Source organism: Aquarana catesbeiana, linkage group LG11 (genome assembly GCF_042186555.1).
Source record: "Aquarana catesbeiana isolate 2022-GZ linkage group LG11, ASM4218655v1, whole genome shotgun sequence".
In the NCBI taxonomy this organism is placed as follows: Eukaryota; Metazoa; Chordata; class Amphibia; order Anura; family Ranidae; genus Aquarana; species Aquarana catesbeiana.
This window is the reverse complement of record NC_133334.1, coordinates 48173939-48191438: the sequence shown is the minus strand read 5'-3', so window position 1 is coordinate 48191438 and position 17500 is coordinate 48173939. Positions and strand designations below refer to the sequence as shown.

Sequence of the window (17500 nt, the reverse complement as noted above, 5' to 3'; positions counted from 1 at the left end):
AATGCAAGAGAGGACAGGGTAATGCGGAGAAACTCAGTGGGCAATTGAGTCAACAGTGTATCTGTGATTCCTTGTAGGGTCAGTGCTGACCAAAGTAAGGATCTGTCTCGTCATACAGTGTCTCGCCGTTTAGGAGAATTTGAACTGAAAGCCACCCTGCAGTGACCAAACCTCTAACCTTTGCTGAGGAGTACGTTGTGTGGACAGAGGAGAACTGGTCCAAAGTTCACTTTAGTGATGAAAGCAAGTTCAATTTATTTGGATCTGATGGGAAACATTATGTTCATCATCAAACTGGGGAAAGACTGAACCCTAAGTGTGTAAAGAAGTCAGTGAAAGGTGGGGAGGGGGAAGTGTCATGGTTTAGGGGATGTTTTAAGCAGCAGGAGTTGAGCCTCTTTTATAAAGCTACATAGCAGAGTGAATGCAAATGTTTATCAGAACCTTCTTCGACAACATGCGGTTCCTTCCCTGCATTCATCACCCAATCAGCCAGCAATTTTCATGCATGACAATGCCCCCCTGTCACACAGCAAAACAGTTAAAGCAGTTCCTTGAAGCTGAACACATTGAAATAATGAAATAGCCAGCTCCGAGTCCTTATCTAAACCCAATAGAAAACCTCCGGAAGAAGTTATGGCCAACAAACCCACTACAGTCATCGAACTGTGGAAGAGACTGGAAGAAGAGTGGAACAAAATCACACCAGAGCAGCAGTGTGAGAGGCTGGTGATGTCCTGTGCAATGCAGATGTGCTGAAGTCATTCAAAGCAAAGTGTAAATTGATCTCTTTTTTTAAATCTACTACTTATCCTTGGTAGATTGTATTGTAAGGGAGTTTTTCAGACAGTGCATCATTTATGAGAGCAGTCAGTTTAGCTGCGCTAGCACCATTGATATTCATGTAATGTATGACACAGTTCATACACTGATTACTTATGGGCTTCCCTATTACAGCAAATCTCTTCGTATACCCCTGTATATCTTCCATCTGTTGGAGGTGGAGTGGTTGGTGGCAGCTGGCAAGTTATGCATTATTCTAGTGATTTAAACCTTCACAAATCTTTAAAATAATGGATTTTCTTTTTCGAGTAGGGAGATAATTACTGAAAAAAGAATTTTAAATGACTTGTAACTAACTTTGCTCAATGGTGAAAGTCTACGCTAATGGTCTGTTTTATTTCTTATAGCATACGTGTGTTATGACAACTGTTGCACTCAAGCAGTCTTGAGGAGTTATTCATTCACATTTGCATTTTTATAACATTAGTATTTTCTAAAACATTTAAAGGGTCTGCCCAAACTTTTTTGTCTTTTTTTTTTTGTTTCTCTTTGGCAAGTGCTGAAAAGTTTTGGGTCTCTCAGGAACTTGTAGATCTTGTGCACACAGGAGTAAATAATGTCCCATTTATGACTGATCTGGATATAATAGGTAGAGGTGCACCGAATGAAAATTTTGGTACCGAAGATGCACTGCCGAAAAACCGAAACGTAAAATGAGTTTTTAAAAAATATTTATATTTTTATATATAATTGTATTATATTCGACTTTTTAATTAATATCATCAATTTAAATGAATATGGTATTTGTATGGTATGGTATGGTATTTTTGACAAACTGAGTGGGTGATCTACCTAAAGAGGACACAAACAAAGTTCTGATGGAGGCTTAAAGTGGATGTAAACCCGAAATGTATTTATTTTTTTTTTTTTTATGTCATAATGCAGAGTATAACCTTTCCTATCATTTGAGCCCAGTCTTGCCACAAAGAGTTAATCCAGCTCTGAGCAATCCTCTTTTATTGTTCAGTGAGATAAAACTTGACAAACAGAGAAAAACTTTGTCAAATCCTCCCCCTTGCTGTGAGTGACAGATGATTTACATATCTCGTGCACTAGCCTAAGACATGCATTATTTTTTTAATTCCCACACACACTACTTTCTTCAGCAGCTCTGCAAGGATTGGCTGTTCCACACCTCACCATGATTTGGCATGCTGAAGTCATGTGGTTACTTTCCTGTCTTTTCACTGGATGTTAGAGATCATAGCAGAAGTTCAGTGTAAGAAATACACAGGAGAAAATGCATATTGACAAGAGGAGTGTAGAGGTGGGCGGGGAGTCTACTGACATCACGACTCCACCCACCGAGCTCCAGACAACAGACCCACCCACAGAATCTGCAGTTTTTCGGGTTTAATAACAGACAGAGGGGAGACATTAGACAGGTAAAGATACATGCAGGAGGCATGTATATCCTTATAGATAACCCCTATGGCAGTAGTTTAGAAAGCATAACATTGGGTTTACATCCACTTTTAAACCCTTGCATACCTTATCCAAAGTGAAGAAAAAAAATGTTGGCTTTAGATACTCTAAAAGCTCGTACACATGTTTTGATTTTCGGACGTCAATTGTGTTAAGACGACCGATCGTCCGCAAATCTTACCGTTAGTACGGTGCTTTCGACAGCCGATTTCACTTTTTCGTCAGAAGAAAGCTGGATGTGCAGACTAACATTTTTTTTTTTTTGTCGGATGTGAACTCAACGCCTGGTTTTCGTTTCATTAGTACGGTTTTCGTACGAAAAAAATCGTAAGAGCAAGACTAGGCATGCTCAGAAACAAAAGAATACATACAAAATTATTCAACACGTTACGTCACTTCTGACCTTGTAGTCTGTCAAACGAAAATTCTCGTAATTGTTAGCAACCTCTAACAATGCCTGTGGCATGCTAGTCTCGACATGAGACTAGCATGCCACAGAAATTGGACGTTCTGTCACCTGAAAATCAAAGCGTGTGTACAAGGCTTAAGATCCCATACACACTATTGGATTTTCTGCAGATTTTTGTCTTCAGATTTACCAAAACCATATAATATGAGGTCAAACCTTAAGAGTTTCAATTTGTATGCAATCAGGCAGGCCCTTGCACTACATGGTTTTGGTAAATCTGAAGACAAAAATCTGCAGAAAATCTAATGGTGTGTATGGGGCCTTAAGCCTTGTACACACGGTCAGATTATTGGACCAATTTTCATCAGTTTTTTGTTTGTTGCTAGTCTCAAATCGAAAGTGAAGAGGTTACTCACCATCAGAAAATTTTCTGACAACAGAATTCAACGTCAGAAGTGACGTATTGTGTTGAATTGTTATGTGGTGTTTCATTTCTGGGCATGCCTAGTCTTGCTCTTCAAATTTTTTTTTTTTACCGTACTAATGAAAAGAAAATCTGACGTTGTAGTCACAGACAAAAATTTAAAGCCTGCACATCCAGTTTTTGTCTGCCAAAAATTTGTAATCTGTTGTCAAAAGCAGCATACCAACGATCAGAAAATCGGCAGATCGTTCATCAGATGAATTTTATTTTCAGATTTTCTGACCGTGTGTACCGGCCTTTAGGCCTGACTCCAGAAATTACAAAAATGGCCTCCACACCCTAATTTGCACACTGCATGGGTTAAATTTTCTGTGTATTTAGGTAAGGAATGCACTTTATTTACAATCCGCATTAAATATGACTGCAGTGCACAGAGGAAACATTGGCGAGTCCTTTTTCAAGGCTGCGAGGGAGGTTTGCTTTGTTACGGCTTCTTTCTTGCAGTTGAAACAGCAAAAATGAAGACTGTCAGATAAACCGACCTCCAAATAAGGCCACGTTGTGTGTGACTTCCTATCATTTAATTGTTTTGTCACACCGTTGTCCATCACCAATAAAACTGCCTTTCACTGGAGGCATAGCTGTAATGAGGAGGCAAAGTGTATTAAATGTGATGTGTAATGCACTGAATCACTTGCTGCCAGAGTAATGTCCAAGTCATTTATCCTCCTGATTGTGCACTTCATGTATTCTTTCCTCCTTACGTTCATGTATAATTGAGCTGAGCGCGTCTGCTGCGAGTAACAGAGCTGTATTGAGTTTTTGCTTAAGTCTGCACTGTTAAAACGTCCCTGTTGTCATCTGCGTCGGATTTTCAGGACTCTAAAAGGCCTTATCAAATGTAGCCAGTTGGTGCTGCTGTTGTACAAATGCAGGGGAGCTTCTCCTGTGGAAGGTTAATGGAGCATAATTATAAAGGAAGATGAATTGTTAAACCACTCCGCTCCTTATACCTGTGCTGTGAGTGGAAAGTGCTTCCCTTTTTTTGTATAGCATTAAGTATATGTGCAACAATCTACATCTAAAAAGCATCTCTGACCCTAATGAGTGAAATCTTTCATTCTCAAAGGCCCACTATAATAAAAAAAAAAAAATATACACGGTATTCTGATAATGGTGATAATGGAAAAAATTGTATTCAGTATAGGAGCTTTCTTTTTTTCCCTCCACATTTACATTAAAATCAGGCTTTTCAGCAAAATTGACACTTAAAGCGGCAAGGCTAAAACATTGCCAGATGCTTGCAACAGTCAGTTTTTATGAATATGGTTTAAACCTTTTTCCAAAATAAGAAAACAAAAAAAAATTTTGCTATAACTGCTTAAAAAGGTATTAGCTGGAGGTGGGTTTTAAGGCCCCTTCCACACAGGGTGGGCTCCATTGGAGTCGTCCTGCTCAGCGGGGAATCTGTTCGCTGGTCCCCACTGAGCAGGCGGATGGCTAGTCCGTGTCTGCTCCGCTTATGGCAGTGGTTCTCAACTCCTGTTCTCAAAACTCACGAACAGGCCAGATTTTAAGTATTACCTTGGGGAGATGCAGACTAGAATACTGCAATCACTGAGCAGCAAATGATTTCACCTGTGATGTATTTCAGTTATCTTGCAATCCTGGCCTGTTAGGTGGTCCTGAGGACAGGAGTTGAGCACCACTGGCTTATGGAGAGCGGACACAGTCACAGCCCTCTCTCCTCTATGGGCAGCCAGATGTAAACATGGACCGCCTGTCTGTTTACACCTGACTGATATCCAATCCGATCTGCCAGATGGATGAGGAGCGGATCCCCATCTGTATTTTTGAGGATCGGATGTTGGCGGGTGTCAACGGACACATGTCTGACTCCCGCTACTCCATAGAGGAAACTGGATGGTCCGATCGGGTCCACCTGAAAAATTGACAGGCACACCTAATCGGTCCGCTAGTGTGAAAGGGGCCTAATTTGTTTACCAATTTACTTGAAGTTCAATTAGGAATACATCTCCTCACTTGTCCCCAGGGTTACAAATCTGCAGTAATTTCACTGCAGAATGAACATTATTGAAAGCAGGGAAAAATAATGACTATACTGGCAGGATCAACAATGAAATTGTTTTAGGGAGACTTGGAGTATTCCACATGTTGTACAAAATTTAATATAGGTCCCCACAATGATAAAAGAAAAAAGTGTATTAACGTTTTGCATTGGAACCTGCAAAGCTTTGCCATTGTGATCAGTGGATTGTAGGTGCAATGCACAGCCTCCTGCAAACTCGTCCTCCAGGCTGGTGATGGCATATGGACCTTCGGTTATGGGGCTGGAGGATGTAATCGATGAACTACATGTGTGGTGAGGGGGGTGGTTTGAGAGTGTGGGGAGTTTGTGTATGTGACCACGTTACACCCTAATATGGGTATTAAATAAAACATGGTCACAATGCTAGAATTGGGCTTTAATCAGTCTTCTTGTAGTATGTCCTCAAAGCCAGTGGGAAAGCTCTGATCTTCAAAATGTAGCACGTTTCAGACACGACACTGAGAAAGCTGTCTTTCAGATGCAGTGAGATTTTGATATGTTTGCAGAACTGTTCAGTTTTCTTAGGCCCCTTTCAGACGTGCATTCTGATCAGGTCCACCTGTCAGTTTTTCAGGCAGATCTAATTGGAAGGCCCATTCATCCCTATGGACAGGTGGGTGTAAATGGACTTGTGAAAACACACTTGTGTATTTTGATGCCTGGAAGCCTCTGGTGCTGCATACAGTGACCACTTAATGCAAGTAGTGGTACATACCTACTTACAGCCGCCTTCACCTGTTCATGTCCATGGGCTGCTGTACACGGCTCCCAAACACAAAAACGTGTGTATGGCCTCAATGCTAATAAAGCATAGATTTGCATAAAAGCTTGCACAACATAAACATGCCAAATGATGAATAAAAACAATAATACCAAACTACCCCTAACATAGTTATAAATGATGTACATATGTGGAAGTATTTTTTATGTTATGTTTTTTTTTCAGGCCTCCTAAGCTTTTGTTTGTTTTTCCTGCTGTAATACAGAATTGTCACTGGATTGGCCTATCCTCTTTAATAAATGAACAGCCCTTCTTGTGTGTGCTGTGTGTAGATGTGTGTGTAGAGAGATAGATATATATCTATATATCTATCTCTCTACACACACACACACACACACACACCTTAGAACTTGTTACATAGTTAACTGATGTGGAACTTTGGGCTAATTTTGTGCTTCACAGTAACATCGCCCCTCAGCCCTCAGTGCCTGTTCTATCTGCTTTTCATAAATTGTTAACATTGCAGGGGGAAAAAATATCACAGGATCAGATCTTTCAGTTCGTTCCACACAGGGCTGCAGGCAAGCAAAGCCAGCTGACCACCCTCTGTAAATATCAAGCCTGAGACTGAGTTGACTTGCATTCATTATCTCTGATGCATGCATTCAGATGTGAGATTTGTTTTTCATCCTGCTACCCAAGAAAATTTGCTTGCATATTTGTTCTGTTTTGTGAAGGTTTTGTTTCATTTCTGAAGCAGCAGAAAGGAGGGGGGGGGTTAGAAAATGTGATGCGACTCGCTTTAACTCCTACCGTCACAATTCATGCTTGGGCTTCTCTTGTTAAAACCATCTGGCTTTATCATTCTTATAGCAACCTGCTTCCTACTGTTCCCTTCTGCTGAGCCTCTGTAGGCTGAAAGAGGGCTTGTATTGTTGAAGCTTGCACGTCCGTCAGAAGTTCAGTAAGGATATTAGGTCTCTAATGTACCAAGAAAACTTTTGCTAAAAGAATGGATGTTCTTGTTCCTTCTTTGGTACCTGTGCAGCCTTCTATTCAAAGATTTGTCTGGCAAATGACAGCTGGCTGGCAATACAGCCTGCTTGTATTGCCAGGCCTCCCCCATCTCTGTTGCCTCTTTTTTTTTTTTTTTTTCCTTCATCTTTAGTGTGTTCCTGTATCTCTCAGCTGCAGCCACCGAGTCTTTGTCAGCGTGGAGAGGCTTGATGACGATCTGCACAGTCTTTTACTCAACTCTGAAAATGTGTATTTTGATGACTTCTTTAATTCTCCTGGAAGTTCTGCAATCATTCTAGATGGACAGAGATATGTTGGATAAAACTGGTCCAGATCTGCGGATTGTGAAATATTGAAAAAATTGTTACATCTACAATACTATTTGGAAAGTTCATGTCTCTGCTGTTTTTAACTCTACACAGGCTTTTCTCCAGTCTGCAGTATGTGTTGTATTACAACAAAGAAACCTTTTCATGTCCCTTTTTATGGTGGGCATAGGAAGTCACTGTATTTGAATGTCACCGTGCTAGATTTTGCTAGTAGACAGATATGCTGGTGGCAAACACACGAAAACCCATAGATATAAGGGGATAACTCAGAGGGGTAAGAAACAAAGGATTTCCAGTAAGACTGGAAATTACTTTAAGGCCTCATACACACTGGACACGTTATAAAAACGCCAGTAGCTTTAGCTGTAAAATGCCGTATTAAATACACAAGTTTTACAGCCTTTTTTGGCATTAACATTTTTTTCTCTTTTATTTTATTTTTTTAAGCAAAACTATACTCCCACAAAAGCTTTTTGGCTCAAAGTTTTTCAGAGTTAGAACGTATTTACAGCTGAAAAACTCCTCTTCAAACTCACTAGTTCTGGGTTTTTTTTTCCAGCCAGAGAATGCCCCCGGCCAAAAAAAGCTGATAAAAGCCTATGTGTGCATGGAAACATAGGATAACCTTACTGGGGAATTTACTGACTGCAGAAAAATACACCTGAAGCAAAAAACAGCAGCTGTAAGTTGTGTGCATGAGGCCTTAGGGTTCATTTACAGTAGCTGTTGAAGGGGGGGGGGTAAAACCCATGCGTTATTACTGCTCCTAAACCCCGCCCCTCCTTTAGCTGGAAATGCAGCAGTGGGGCGTACGCAATCCATGGCTGAGATGCTTTGCTTCATGGCCACAAGTGGAATTATATCCCTTGTCCTGTATGGCGAGCACCATCAGCTGCCAAACGCAATCCATCCAGGTGAATGGGGTCATGCTGCAACCGTGCGGTAGTTCAGCATTTAGGGGGTTAAAATAAGCATTACTTCCCACTTCCTGTCAAATCTGCTTTTACGCCACAGCACTAATTGATGATGTGAACAGCACAATTAGTAAAAGTAGAACTATAGACAAAAAAAAAATGTCTTCTAATTTGTATAGTGTAATTGAGGGTCATAACTCGTCAGTATCTTTTTTTACCTTCTGTATCCCATTGGGAAGATTTTCCTTCACTTCCCGCCCCATAGCCAAGACAGGAAGTGAGAGGAAATCCCTGCAAATTAAGGGAATCCCTTGAGACCCCCAGGTCATCAGAACAAGTGCTCCCTTAGAGTTCCCTTCCTATTACTTTTCTGGGGACAACTCAAAATGTGGGATTTTCTTTTACTTTCACGTTCAATGATAATGGTAAACAGGACAAATAGAGAGGGGGAATCTCCCTAATGGTGGGCTCACAGACTGCAGTAAGAAATAGGCAGGTGTTCTCATTTGCTTTCCACTCTCTCCACAACTTAAAAAAAAAAAAGTTTTCTCTTTAGTTGTACTTCAAATTAAAGCTATGTAAAAAAGACCCCATCGTCAACTTAAAAAAACTGCAGGTAGAAGATAGAAAAATCAAGTATTTTAAATGCTTACTTACAGTATTTTTCTTTTCCACAAGTGATTTTTTTTTTTATTCCTTGCAATGTATCTTTGAACTAGCTAGAAAATATGACTACTTGAGGAAGAGTCAGTTCCTTAGCCCAGCCCCCTCCCTCCTTGTATGGCATCGCCGTCTTCTCTTTAGCGAGTGTCTAATCTCTCTCTATGCTGGTCCAGATCCTCCGACCTTCTCATCACTCCCCTATGGAGTGTCACTTCAGTGACCGTCTACTGGGGCTGCTAACATCTCATCCAAAATGGTGGCACCCAGCAGTCTCAGGATGTTTGGATACCTGGACATGGGAGACTTGCAGGTAAATAACATCCAACATATGTTCATCTTCAGTGTTATGGGAAGATTTATGTTGCAATGAATAGTCTGGCAACAAGGTCTTTTTAACATGTACTGTGGATCTTTTGGGTTCCCAATATGCACTAGCTGAATTAGATGCTCACTAGTACCAATAGGGTCTTAGGCGGTTTGTTGTTGCTGAAGTAGCGTAATGTATACCAGTGTTCATGAAAGTGCTGTAACCCAGGAACATAACATTGACTAATGGTGAGTGTGACAGACTGTCATCTTATGTAAGTGTATTGTGTATTGCAGAAACTTGTAGTGGAACAACTTCGAAAGAATCTCATAGTGAAACAGGAACTCCCAGACAATAAACTTCTTATCCAGCCTCTGCTCCATCTAGAAAGCAAACCGCCAATACCACAAGTGCAGCATCAAACACATCAGATACAATTGCAACAGCTCCATGCCCAGCAGGTGTCCCACTCATCTGCAACACCTCTTCCAGGCCTGAGTGGTGCACAGGTGAGTGCAGAAAACTGTAGAGGGTACCAATGATTTTTTTTTTTTTTTTTTTTTAATGTTGAATTAACATGTCTTAGCCCAGAATGAAAAACCTCTTAAAGGTCTTCTAGAAACAGAAATTTTCTGAATTGTATAGCCCTCTCCTGCTGTCATTAGGTTTCTATTTGAATCATGGACAGAAGTTTCCTCAATACATCCCTGCCACTTTCTCAATAAAAAAAAAAAAAAAAAAAGAGTAGTTTTATGTTTCAGTCACTTACTTGTATTTCAAAAAATCTGCTTATGGGAAAAAGTACCGGGGTTTAAAGTTGAACTCCAGGAATTTATCCAGGTTTAAAAATGAGCTTGGAACTGTTTGATGTACTGATGATTGCACATCTTGTGTACCAAATATCAAAAAGGAACCCTGCTCCAGGTGAGAATTAGACAGCTTTGTGGTATCCACATATGGGTGCTCACCACCACAACACCGCACATCCAGAAGAAATGTCCGCACACCACTGCCAACCCATATAAACAATTTATTGTATAGTCTTCAAGAGCAGATAACACTTAGGAGGACACAAAGTAACTGCTATTGACCCATTTCACACGAAAGTGTGCTCATGGGTGTTATGATTGAGCACAAGTTCGTGTGAAACGTGTCAACAGCAGCTACTTTGTGTCCTAAGTGTTATCTGCCTTTTAAGAATATACAATAAATGGTTTATACAGATCGGTGGTGTGCGGACATTTCTTCTGGTGGTAACAAACGTGTTTCTGTGCCATGAATGTTTACCCTCGTATGTATTTTATAAGGCCTCATGTACACTGCTGCTGCTAAACGGACGTTTAGGAGCAGTTGGGCATTTTTTTTTTTCAACTGCTCCTGAACTCTCCTGTTATCTTAGCAGTACATGTACACAGGGTCATTTATAGTTGTTTCTAGGCAGTTGAGTTTAGAGGCCTTTTTTGGAAAACAAAAAAATGTGTTCAGATGCTGAGTTTAGAGGCATTTCAAGCACCAAATGTTAAACGCGGTAACTTGCGTTTAGCCGCGCTTCGTTTACAGGCGTTTTTCATTTTTGGCTATTTTGAAAAAAAAAAAGTTTTTTTGTTTTTTTTTAATCTTTTTTTCAAACGCTTCTAAACACGGCATGTAAACGCAACAAAACGGATATTTTAAATGTGGATTACTATCAAGTTAAATCGTTCAGGAGAGGTTGTAAAAATGTCCCGTGTACATTAAGCCTTAGGCTTAAAATAGCTAATAAAAGCTTTTCTGTTTAAGAAAAAAAAAAAAAATGTACTTACAATAGGTTGTCCAATGAGGTGTAAGCCACTTTGGACACTTACCACTTTTATTTACAATTTTACAAAGCTATTGCTACATTCCTTGCGCTGTACAGGAGCATTACTACTTTCTCACGTAGCAGCTGCTCTGCCTGCCCCTCCCCTCTGCTGTCTATTCACAGAAGGCTTTGTATTTTCTGAACATGTTTACATAATACAGTGTGTTCCATGATTGGGCAAGTGGAGAAGAGGGGAAGGCAGGGTTGGCTCTATACAACTCTACAGTTGGAGGTGAGAATGGAAGGTCCAGCGTGGGTGTCCTGGAAATATGTCAATAGTGGTGGTGTACACCTCGTTGGACCTAACGCATAGTAAGCTGGAGTTCAGCTTTAAATTCTGCACTAACAACAAAATCCACAAGTGTAGTTTGAACTGTTAAAGTGGAATTAAACCTGAAAAAAATGCTGACAGGTAGGGTTATTTTATGACAGAAGGGACACTATTACTGTATTGCTGCATGCACAGCTCATTGTACATTTATAGCACCATTTTGTGCCATAATAATATGACATCATTGTGGCATGGCCAACCAAGTGGGCAAAGGTTTGTAACCTGAAAAAAAAAAAAAAAAAAAAAAAAAAAAGGGAGATGATGGCAGCACCAACAGCGCATCACTTGCCAGGTAAGTCCACCATAATGTGCTAATATACTGTGCATACAAGCACATTATGGCTAGCAGCCTTTTCCCCAACCCTGCCAGGTCAGTCTGCGCAGCCTTGGAAAAAATCAGTAGATAATAAAAGGTCCCAGAGTCAAAGCGCCTAAAAGGGGCATTCTACAGAGAGAAGACTCTGAAATTACTGCATCTGTCATTTTCCTCTATGTAAAGCACTAATAGGCATTTAACCGGCATGGTGTAGTTGGAAGAGAGAGAAGTGTGGGGGGACATTTACACCACCCGCAGCCACTGAGGAGGAGGAAGGGGGAGCATAGAAACCACTGGTCTTTATGAATCAAAAATAATAGACGCTGAGCTATTATGCTGCTGGAATCTGGGTGGGATTTTAAATTGGCTAGATAACTGCATTGTAAAACACAAAAATATTGATTGAAAGTAAGAAGTTGCCTTTCGAAACGTGACAAAAAAATGTCAGCTTTAATAGGAGGTTCCAGAGCATTTATTTGTATTTGCAGGTGTTGGCACCCCCTACTGGATACCTTAACTTTTTGAGTAAATTCAGTGTCAAGACTCTGATTTAGCTCAAACATTTCCTTTCAGAATGTAAGATAGACGCAGTACCACAAAAATAGCATTTATACCAGTAAATGCTGAGACGTTTAGTTTTTAATGACCTTTCTTTTTTTTTTCCCCCCTGTCTATATTAAATCTGCTAACCTGTCATGCCTGGATTGTAGAGGCCTGTGAGAAAAGGTGTTGGCTGAGAGGACATCCAGTAACTTATGAGACTTGTTTCTGGAAATAGCCACAGTCAGCGTGGGCGTTAGAACTTCACATACCATGTGATAAAATTTATTTTTAAAAAAAGATCTGTGATTGTTGGCAGGGAATTACTTTGCTATTTTTTTATCAGCACTTTAAGATCCAGGTCTTCTAATGAATTAAGAATATTATGGCAACACGGTATACGCCAAGCCAACATTCCTATCACAAAGTAGGGGGTGCTCTGAGGAAGTTCTCAGTGGTCTGCTCTGTCGGTAAATGGTTTTCTTTTTTTATATACCATATATTACTAGAATTATTAATATTTTGTTTGCTATTCTGAACCCCCCCCCCCTTTTTTTTTAACAGATAATTTCCAAAATCCTTTTCCCACAAAAACAATGTACAGCATGCTGAAGATAGTGGAGGGAAAATAAATTGATGCAAATAGCAGCCAATTAGATTCTTTTTTTCCCCCCCAAAAAACGATTAGTATAGTGGCTAAGATAAGGGTACACTCCCTTAAACATTTCCATGTTTTGTAGCCTTGTAAGCTGACATTCAAATTGATTTTAATTGGGGATTTTTCTTTTGAATTTACACCACCTATTTATGTGCAGAATATTTTTACTGTGACACAAAAGATAAAGTAGAAATAGCATCACAATAACCCACCTGTTATGATCCCCTTTTGCTCTGGTCCTCCCTGTATACAGTACATGTTCTAATAAGTCACTTTCTGAATATTTCGGGGTTTTTTTTTAAGTTTTTCTATAAACTCTAGCTCATTCCTCACCTTTTGTGGCTGGTGGAGGTTAACTCTCTCTCTCCTTACCAACAATGCCTGGGACTTTGGATGCTGGCGGGATGATATCATGTCGCTAAGATATTCAGAATCTACTTTAAAGTAGATTTTAACTCTGTCACTAAAATGTGTTAAGATAAGTGTTAAAGCCTAAGTGCAGCCTAAATAAAAAACTGAAAAATCTGCATAAGGCACATAACTTGCTTAGTAAGATGTGCCCCTTGTGTTGATGTCTATTCTATTAGGTGAAATCCTCCTTGGTCCTTGCTCCCCCACCCCTGCCGCCGTAATTTTTTGGTGTGACAGATGTTAATAGAACTAGATGAGAGCCTGTGACAGCCCCTTTGTTTGATTAACCCTTGCCGCACCAGAAGATGATGAATGGGGGGGGGGGGGGGCATGGTCCGAGGAGGATTTTACCTAATAGAAGAGGTATCGGCACAAGAACATATCCTTCTGCCTGTAAGTTATGTCCCTTGTACTGCTGCTTTCCCTATTATTTTTTAAATATATATGTATGCATGTACATCTCCTAAAATATCAAGTTAATTTCAGTAATTCAATTCAAAAAGTGTAACTCCTTATGTTATATAGATGCGTTATACACAGAGTGATATATTTCAAGCATTTTTTTCTTTTAATGTTGATGATTATGGCTTCAGTATCTCAGAAAATTTGAATATTACATAAGACCAATAAAAAAGGATTTTTAATACATAAATGTTGGTTTACTGAAAAGTATGTCCATGTACAATATTTTATGCACTCATTACTTGGTCGGGGCTCCTTTTGCATGATTTATTGCATCAATACGGCGTGGTATGGAGACGATCAGCCTGGGGCACTGCTGAGGTGTTATGGAAGCCCAGGTTGCTTTGATAGCGGCCTTCAGCTCATCTGCATTGTTGGGTCTGCTGTCTCTCATCTTCCTCTTGACAATACCCCACAGATTTTCTATGGGGTTTAGGTCAGGCGAGTTTGCTGGCCAATCAAGCACAATGATACAATGATCATTAAACCAGGTATTGGTAGTTTTGGCAGTGTGGGCAGGTGCCAAGTCCTACTGGAAAATGAAATCAGCATCTACATAAAGCTCAGCAGGTCAACAGAGGGAAGCATGAAGTGCTCTAGAATTTCTTACTAGAGGGCTGTGCTGACTTTGGACTTGATAAAACACACAGTGTACCAACACCAGCAGATGACATGGCTCCCCAAATCTTAACGGAATGTGTAAAATGTTGCATTTCATTTGGAAATCAAGGTCCCTGAGTCTGGAGGAAGAGTGGAGAGGCACAGAATCTGAGTTGCATGAGGTGTGAAGTTTCCACAGTCAGTGATGATTTGGGGAGCAGGGCCGTGTTTTTCCCCACGGTGATAAACAGGTGTTCTGTCCATCCGCATGCAGGAAGTCCCATAGATTTCCATTGAGACAGCCACGGTGTGGGTGCGGTGCTTTTGGGGAGATGGAGTGGCTGTGTCCCAATACAAATTAATGAGACTTCCTGCATGGGGATGCACAAAACGGCTGTGCGCCCCATTATGGGAGAGCATGGTATTGGTGTCCCTGTGTGAACAGGGCCCTAGACTTTGCACTGCAAAAGAGTGATTTTTTTTATACAGCCACAACTTCTACATAGTCTTTCAAAATGTTGTTTTCTAATTCACTATGACAGTAAAGAATCCTCCTAGGTCAGTGTAGTTGAGAATCGGTTAATTTGAAATGTGGATTGCAGGCTTGCTCTCACTTGCTGAGAAGTGTTATCTAACATTCAGTAAGAGTATCTCTGCTATCCACACTTAGAAACAGAGGCGTACATGTGACCTTATTATTTTAGCTTAGTTCTGTTGTACATTTTTATTTTGAAAATCTTCTTGCTATTTTGGATTTATGGCACCCCAGATGTAGTGAAAGTTTTTGACTTTAATCTTTGTGCTTTTGTGTCAGAAGACTGTGGCCACAGCCTCTATGATCACGGCAAAGACTCTACCTCTCGTGCTGAAAGCTGCTGCAGCATCTATGCCCACTACATTGATGGGGCAACGGCCAACCATCGCCATGGTGACTGCCATCAACAGCCAGAAAGCAGTTATCGGCGCAGATGCCCAAAGCACTGCAGTAAACCTGCAGACAACTAACAAAGTCGCCAATCAGGGAACAGAAACTTTCCAGATACTGGCAAAAAATGCTGTTACTTTGGTAAGTGATTCGTCTTTGTTTTTTTTTTTTTTTTTTTGTTTTTTTTTTATTTGGTTAATTATTTTTTTTTTCTTGTCATACTGTTCAGTCTAGTAGTGCTTCACTATTTTTATAAGTTATTTTATTATTTTATTTTTTTTTAAATTTTTTTTCAGCAGGTCCAGGCAACGACTTCTCAGCCTATCAAAGTTCCCCAATTCATTCCTCCTCCCCGGCTAACTCCTCGCCCTACATTTCTTCCACAAGTGAGCATACCTTTCAAGTTTTACCCAATAATGTAAATGCGTGATGTACAACCAAGGGTGTGTATGTTGAGAATGACTCCACTGTGACCCATTTGAGCTTTGCAGCTTTCTATGGCACCTGCTTATTAGTCTTTGAATTGGCTTCCAGCTACTGCTCATTTATTCCCTGAAATGGCAGGTGCTACTGAAAGGTACAGTAGAAAAATATGGTGGCACTTTTGTGTAAATCACACAGTTTTTAGGTGGGTAAAACCGTAAATCTGGTTGTACACTAGTAGGATTGTCTGAAAATTTGTCTTCAGAATGTTCATTCAATTTATTAACTGCTTCAGCCCCCGAAGATTTTACCCCCTTCCTGACCAGATCGTTTTTTGCGATTCGGCACTGCGCCGTTTTAACTGACAATTGCGCGGGCGTGCGACGTGGCTCCCAAACAAAATTGACGTCCTTTTTTTCCCACAAATAAAGCTTTCTTTTGGTGGTATTTGATCGCCTCTGCGATTTTTATTTTTTGCGCTATAAACACAATAAGAGCGACAATTTAGAAAAAAACGCATTATTTTTTACAATTTGCTATTATAAATATCCCCCAAAAACATATAAAAAAACATTTTTTTTCCCTCACTTTAGGCCGATTTGCATTCTTCTACATATTTTTGGTAAAAAAAAAATCGCAATAAGCGTTTATTAATTGGTTTGCGCAAAAGTTATAGCGTTTACTAAATAGGGGATAGTTTTATGTCATTTTTATTAATATTTTTTTTTTTTACTAGTATTGGCGGCGATCAGCGATTTTTTTTTTTTTTTTTTTTTTTTTTGTGACTGCGACTTTATGGCAGACATGTCGGCCATTTTTGACACATTTTTGGGACCATTGTCATTTATACAGCGATCAGTGCGATTAAAATTGCACTGATTACTGTGTAAATGACACTGGCAGTGAAGGGGTTAACCACTAGGGGGCGGGGAGGGGTTAAGTATGTCCTACAGGAGTGATTACTAACTGTAGGGGGATGGGCTAGCAGTGTCATTACTCTGATCACTGCTCCGATGACAGGGAGCTGTGTCAGTGACAGTTGTCACTAGGCAGAACGGGGAGATGCTGTTTACATCAGCATCTCCCCGTTCGTCCTCCGTGAGGCGATCGCGGGTATCCCCGCGGCGATCGAGTCCGCGGGACCCGCGCCCCGACTCGCGGAGCTCCCGGCCGGCGCGCACACGCAATGGCATGGCGGGGAATTCAAATGGACGTACCTGTAAGTCCATTTGCCCAGCCGTGCCATTCTGCCGACGTACATTGGCGTGCGCCGGTCGGGAACCGGTTAATACTGGGGCCAATGCAACATTTGTATGTGACCACAGCAGTGTGAAAAATCGAAGGATCAGGGTGGAAACTTTTCTAGTGCATGAATTTCATATATATAATACATACACACAGTGGGGACGGAAAGTATTCAGACCCCCTTAAATTTTTCACTCTTTGTTATATTGCAGCCATTTGCTAAAATCATTTAAGTTCATTTTTTTTTCCTCATTAATGTACACACAGCACCCCATATTGACAGAAAAACACAGAATTGTTGAAATTTTTGCAGATTTATAAAAAAAGAAAAACTGAAATATCACATGGTCCTAAGTATTCAGACCCTTTGCTGTGACACTCATATATTTAACTCAGGTGCTGTCCATTTCTTCTGATCATCCTTGAGATGGTTCTACACCTTCATTTGAGTCCAGCTGTGTTTGATTATACTGATTGGACTTGATTAGGATGCCACACACGTGTCTATATAAGACCCTACAGCTCACAGTGCATGTCAGAGCAAATGAGAATCATGAGGTCAAAGGAACTGCCTGAGGAGCTCAGAG

At 40.4% G+C, this 17500-nt stretch overlaps 1 protein-coding gene across 8 annotated transcripts in view; it reads left to right on the top strand.

Annotated features, from left to right (window-relative positions):
• PHF21A (PHD finger protein 21A) overlaps positions 1–17500 on the top strand; it is a 213077-nt gene that overhangs the window by 134623 nt on the left and 60954 nt on the right. For 4 of the 8 annotated variants that reach the window (XM_073604271.1, XM_073604279.1, XM_073604277.1 and 1 more), the window contains exons 5-7: positions 9459–9671; positions 15135–15386; positions 15542–15631. In XM_073604271.1, coding sequence (XP_073460372.1) covers positions 9459–9671; positions 15135–15386; positions 15542–15631 — 555 coding nt within the window. The remainder of the gene's footprint in view (positions 1–9458; positions 9672–15134; positions 15387–15541; positions 15632–17500) is intronic. The other 4 variants (XM_073604273.1, XM_073604276.1, XM_073604272.1 and 1 more) reach the window with 2 other exon arrangements.